The sequence below is a fragment of the Topomyia yanbarensis genome, chromosome 3 (genome assembly GCF_030247195.1).
Source record: "Topomyia yanbarensis strain Yona2022 chromosome 3, ASM3024719v1, whole genome shotgun sequence".
In the NCBI taxonomy this organism is placed as follows: domain Eukaryota; kingdom Metazoa; phylum Arthropoda; class Insecta; order Diptera; family Culicidae; genus Topomyia; species Topomyia yanbarensis.
The window spans coordinates 266,473,948-266,480,497 of NC_080672.1; the positions used below are offsets into that span (position 1 = coordinate 266,473,948).

The window sequence follows — 6,550 nt, forward strand, 5'->3', positions numbered from 1 at the left end:
CGTTTTGTTCTATTACTGCAGATTCGAGGACTAACAGCGCGCGAACCATTCCAAGGTTGCATCCGCAATGTTGTCATTCGCAATCAACAGGAGCAGATAACACCAAAGATGACAGTTGGTAATGTTCAGACTGGTGTCTGTCCTACCATTTAGTTGTTTCTCACGCGGTGAATGAAATTGTCGATTGGATGTTTGGTTACCGGATTTTTGGCAATTGATGAAAGGAATTGATGAAATTGAATTGAATTATGATATTTTTTCGCACTCGAGATGGGTTCCAAAACATAGCTTTTTCGATTAGTCAAATGCTTCGTGCAGGACCTTAGAGATTTTTTTGAAGATACTGTTGAACGATTAATCTTACTCAGAGGAAAACAGTCACGCAACAAACGAAACTGTTGAGTTTTGAAACCCACCTAAAATTTTACTCTTTTTATCTACTATCTTTTTTCTATACTAATCCAAAGGAAATTGGCAAAAAGGATACGCAAAAAATAGATACGCAAAAAACAATAAACTAAACTATTTTGCACCAAATTTAGTTTTTCACAGTTTCCTCCAGTTTTTTTTGAAAACATGAGTTGAGTTTGAATTTTTGAAATACATATAATTAAACGATTGTTATTTGATGTTATAACCAGAGTCGTAGCGTGCACTAGTATCCTTGATGGATTTCGAGTTTTGCGTTGCTCAACTTTCGAAAAATAATTCTGCGTGCCTTAAAATTCTGCGAATAAGGAATTATCTATTAATTCTTATTTAAACTCGCCTCATTACACGCAACTTTTTTTCACCCGAATCTGAAGAGTCACTTCCGGTGAATGAGTAGAATGTCAGAATCGCGTAAGAAAAGTCGCGTATAGTGAAGTGAGATTTGTGGTCTCAAGTTATGTGCCACGTGGAATAATGGTGGCTGATTTATTAAATAAAACATCAAGATTTCGGCACTCAATCCGGATAACCGCACGCTACGGGTCTGGTTACAACCTGTTGAACTTTAGTCATTGATATTCTTCCAGTTCTGTACTTGACAATATTAGGATATCAATAGTTACAGTGAACTTAACAATGCCATGATTCCTTTTATACTTTATGATTTGTAAACACTTTTTAATAAATGTAGTCACTAGAATAAGCGTAGAATGATATTATCCGAAAATCCACACTATGATGCTTCATACCTGAGCTGAAATATGGTGCCCTTCTAGAAAATATTGCTATTACTTTACAAATCATCCGGTCGATTGCAAACTCAAATAACCCTATCAGATATCATTGCTTAAGGGGGGTTATCATTCAAACTTTTCAAAAAATTGATTTTTTTCTTTGTATGTTTTGATAGGTATAAGTATCTACTACATCGTGTTGAACGGGTTTTTCGATCCGCGCATTATTGTTCGAAGCGGCATCCTGGCCGTCATGGGGCACGCCCGGCTCAGGTAGAAACCTTTTATAGCATTATGCACGTTCCTAGAATGCTTCGCGTTGCACTGTACATGTGTACAGATCTCGAGAATGCATTTCACTGCTTGATCTGTAGGTGCATCGAAGACTAATCGTGAGTTATTAAACAACCACAGAAAACTGTGAAAAACGATAAATTTTGGTAAAACTGGTTTAAGTCACATTTTAGTTCGCCATATTGGAATCGCTCTTTTTATTTTTTTTTGATTTTGATTCAAATTTGTGTTTGAATCACTAAACCTTTTTCTCTCGATTTTGGCAGAAATACCACTTATTTTTAGTAGGGTCCGCTATATTGGATCGGCCATTTTGAATTTCATCAAAATATCTTCAAACTCGTAATCAGCGATGTCCAAAATCCGTAATTGCATGTAATTGTTACAAATATTGACATTCTACCACGAATAATTCGTCGAAAGTGATCTGAAAACTTTAAGGTGGGCGTCGCACGGAGGAGTAATTGGGGTCGAATCCTGGCCAAAAATATTTGCTGCTGCAATTGTTGTTATTATGCCATAATATGAACTAAAAATAGACAATTACTAGTTTTTGAAACAATTTGGCATCTACCCACCTACCAGTGCAGAGGCCAATATCCTTTCGAATACTAGTAATTTCTAGGTGATCTTTGTGAATGCATTTGTTTTTCCAGTTGCATAAACATTTGATCAGTGGGAAAGGGAGAAGAAAAGGTACGCCTGTGCATATTTTCATAGAGATACATTTTGACAAACATAATATTTGGCCCTACAGCATTTCGGTGTACCTCAAATTAGTAAAAATTTCAATATTTTCAAATCGCTTGGGATTGGTGGATCGGTCAAGATCGGAAGAGTTCGAATATTTTTTGTATAGCTGAAATCTTGTTTTGTGATACTGATTCAGCAACTTTGCCGGATCTAGCAGTATAATGTAACTTTTTTTATCATTCAAATTTGGAATAAAATGTTTAAAAAAGGTATTTTTCAAAGTTGGTGCAATACACAGCAAGTCTACTTTTTTAGTTGGTTTTAAGCTGAAGTTAAACAAACGGTTGTGTTGAACTACGTTTGTAATAATATTGTCTTATTTAATACAGTCATCATCACAGGAAAGCGATTTTGCTGAATATATAACGAAAACGATTAAAATATCCCTTAAAATATCACCGTTGGGCTTACATGCAAAAATTCTTTAACAATTTTTTATATACTCCTAATTTTGCCACGTTATACAATAGGTATGTAAAAAAATATAACCAAACAAAAAAATCGAAAAAAAATTTTGGTTTTTGGCCTAGAATTTGTTCTAGTTACTCCTCTGTGCGTCGGTGAAGTGGTCATAAAAAATCGACTTCTTTTTTATCCGCTTAATTTTTAGTATTGAAGCTTTTTATTAATATTATTTATTAAGGCTTTAACCTCGAGGGTCATTCGCCTTTTTTAAAATATTGTACATTTCAAAAATACCTTTCAAATTCAAAAATCCATTCAAAATAGATAAAAAATATATAAACCATTAAATCTTATTTCTGCCGACTATCCTGGGCGCACCGCTTTCCGCTTCTTGTGTTTATTCTCTTTCTTGGTGGTGAGCGATGGTCGGGTGTACTTTCTGCTTGCTAATCATTCTGTCTTCCATCCCCCTCGCTCGTGTTTGTGTCCATATCGTCATCGCTAGATTGGCTCTGGTTGTCGCTGTTATATTTTTGGTGCTTTTTGTGTTTTCGAGTTACTTTGATATAACCGTCTTTGTTCTTGTTTATTTTTTCCCTGCGTACGTTAACTAATGGCTTTGAGATGCCGTGGAATATTATTTGTCCAGCATTCATTTTTGGGCCGGCTGTCTGTGTTTATCAGAAGATGTTGAAGGCTTGTTTGGTAGTGGTGGTTGTGGATGAGTTTTTTTAGTTGTTTTGGCGCATGGCTTACCGTAGTGTGCCGTCTGATTACAGAAATGGCACGTGGGCGTCTGCCCAGGGTATGTGCATAGGGTTCTTTGTATGTATTTAACACCTTGGGATGATCTGCCATCGAAAGTCAAGTGAGGCGGTATAGGCTGGTACAGCCGCATTCGCACCACCCTAACACCGTTGAGTATGCCAGGGAAAAAGTTTCTCCAAGTATCATTGGTGACGGATTCCAATTCTCCATAATTTGACATGAATCTTTTAATACTATCCGTACTTGTACGAGGAGCCAAATCATGGAGGCGTATTTCAGTTAGATCGAGGTCCATGTAAACGGGGATCTTGGTTTTGACGTTTTCATATTCAACGTCATGTTGCATATTGTTCTTTTCTACGAAGCTTTCTGCCTCGGCTAAGGAGTTGAACGTTATAGAAACTACTTGCCTCGTGTGGTGAAGCTGGACGTGGAAATCTCTGTAAGATCAAGTTCCATTTTCACCTTGACCAACTGTCCCACCTCGCGCACTGAAGGTCTAAGACGAGTCTGCGAAAAATTAATCGCGATTGTGTTCTCCCTTAATGGGCGAAATTTATTTTGCGGTACACTCATTTCACCCACTGTAAGGTGCAACGGAACTTTCTGTGTCTATATGTTACACGTACACGTTAGAGCGGCGCGGCTCGCGTAGTATTTTTGTTTGTATGCTGTTCGCAAGCGGTGCGCTTTTTGGCTTCTGATCTGTACGAGATGAGGAAGCAGACTGAGTATTGAATTTCTAGAATAGTCTCCTGTAATCTCTGTGTGGCCACGCTGAACTTCTTTTGTTTTTAAATAGCCATGCATTTCTCCGCCCGAATTTTCTATAACACATGCATTTCAATCTATCGGCAACTATTTTCGATAAGCTTATAGCGATAAAAATACAGTTTAAACAATACACTCCAAACTACTTCTACTCAAATTTTCAAGAGAATATACCAAATGGTGTTTTTTCCGTGATGCAATTTGATGTGGGACACCATTTAATAGAGTTTTTCTCGAATTGGCGAACACGATAACTGAAAAACTAATTAACGAATTGACTTGATTTTTTTAGAATGCTCAATATGTCACTGTCGATGAACCACAGAAAACTGAATTAAAAAAAATTCTCCCTGTTATTTTGAAGAAAAGTGAGCAAATTTTACAGTAAAATATGAGATTTTTCGGGTTTCAAGAATCCATTTTGCGAAACTAGAAATTTTTCTCTATTTTTGTGGTTCATCGACAAACTATAAGTCTAAGCTTTATGTAACTTTTTGAATTACCCGTATCGGATAATTTTATAGAGAGTTATCTTGTTCGCCGCGGCGCTCCACCAGCCGGAATTATGTATTTTTTACTGGGTAAGTTGGATAGTGAAATAAAAATTTTAGGCAGTTCCCGATCCGGACCAGTTCCTAAATTCGGACCAGTTCCCGATCCGGACCAGTGTGCGGATCCGGACCAGTACCCGGATCCAGACCAGTACCCGGATCTGGACCAGTCCCAGGATCTAGCCCATCCACTTTTCCCCTCACCACGCCCAGAATTGATGCTTAGATCCAAACAAGTGTCTGGATGCGGACCCTTGGTTCGGATACGTGGATCCAGTTCTTGCTTCCCGTACATAACGGGAAGGACTGTTCGTGTTTTGTGCAGTTGCTATCTTGCTGTTGATGTCCGTGATAGAAAAGAAATTTCAATTTATCTCCGACCGAAATACCCCACCACCATTTTTTTACTCTGCATTGAAGCTAGCCGAGTGTGAAGCGATTTTCAAATACGGAATGAGTCTTGTAGAGAAAATCGAAACTATTCTTTATCCACATTGAGTTCGCTTCGCTTGATGCACAATGCAATGACAAGCGAAGTGCTACACACTTCAAGACAATCCGACGCGTTAATATTTATTGTATAAGAATTGATGAAACATGAGTGCGACGCAGAGAAGATTTGAATGATTTGGTATTGCCGTTTGGAGAATTTTTGTTGGGACCATTTTAGTAATAAACGTCTTACTATTAGAGCATTTTTTTTATTACCGTAAAGGTATTACGGCCGAGTTTTTGGTGTATTTATAGCATCATCGTATTTGATTGAGTCAGATTAGTCTCTATTGACGGCTCTGTCCGGGAAAGACTGACTCATGTATGGGAGTTTTCATATTTTAAAAGATGAAAATCCATCTGATTTTCATCAGATTGTGGAGAATTGTTGCTAGAGGAACATCACAAACGGTAACACTGCTTGACGAATCCCGTGGACAGTGACCTGTTCTTTGGCACGTCAGACGAAAACGAAAGGTCGGCAGAAGATAGAGGACCGTAGTGCCTATTGCATAGGCAACTGTACCGGAAAATCAATTATATAAATTATAACTTCATTGAATTTAGAACTAATTCCTAGATGTTGTTTAGCTTTTCAACGGTAGGTTTAATTTATAAGAATATTATTGAATTTAAATCTAATAATCATCCTAATAGAAGAAACTGAAATAATCGGCTACTGAAGTCTAATTAAACCATATGGTTTATTGAAATTGAACACTACTTTGTAAGTAAACCTACACATTTCTGAAATTTTGCTAATCGAACCTGTATTGACAGTTCGAAGCTTTTTGCATAAATAATATCAAAATAGTGTTCTTTGTTCTACCCGAACAAGTATTCATACGAACAATTCCTCCAAAGATACCCTGTGAGTATATTCGACGAAGTTGAGAAGGGGACACACTGCATAAAGCAGTTTGGCTAGGTATAGAAGAAATTTGGGAGCACAATTGGTTCGGTGTGAGATCATTTCAAGTGATTTTGGTATTCTCAATATATTATTGACATGACATGTTAATTACGTGGCTCAAAATTTTTCAACCGTTGCGGGCCAAATAAGATTTTTAGAAGTAATTTTGGTGCGCAGATTTTGTTTTTTGACATTATAAAACCTTGCAAATAAAATTAACTGTTGATTAAGGTGGCTCAAAAATATTTATTTTTTGGTTAAGGTTTAAAAAAGATGTTTCTTGATGATTTAGGCACGCATTATTGAACCGTGACGATTTAGAATATTAACAACTATTATTACTAGTCATTAGGGTGGTTATTGATGATATTAATTTCATTGTCGCGCTACAAATAAGCAAATGTAACACTGAAGGAACGCAGCAGATGTAAGGCTGT

The 6,550-nt window shown here is 37.0% G+C and overlaps 1 protein-coding gene across 1 annotated transcript in view; it reads left to right on the top strand.

The window, feature by feature from the left end:
- Positions 1-1,129, top strand: part of LOC131694305 (laminin subunit alpha) — a 30,531-nt gene extending 29,402 nt beyond the window's left edge. Inside the window, exon 11 of the mRNA XM_058982929.1 lies at positions 22-1,129. Coding sequence (XP_058838912.1) covers positions 22-153 — 132 coding nt within the window. The 3' untranslated portion in view covers positions 154-1,129. The remainder of the gene's footprint in view (positions 1-21) is intronic.
- Positions 1,130-6,550: the final 5,421 nt, after the last annotated feature.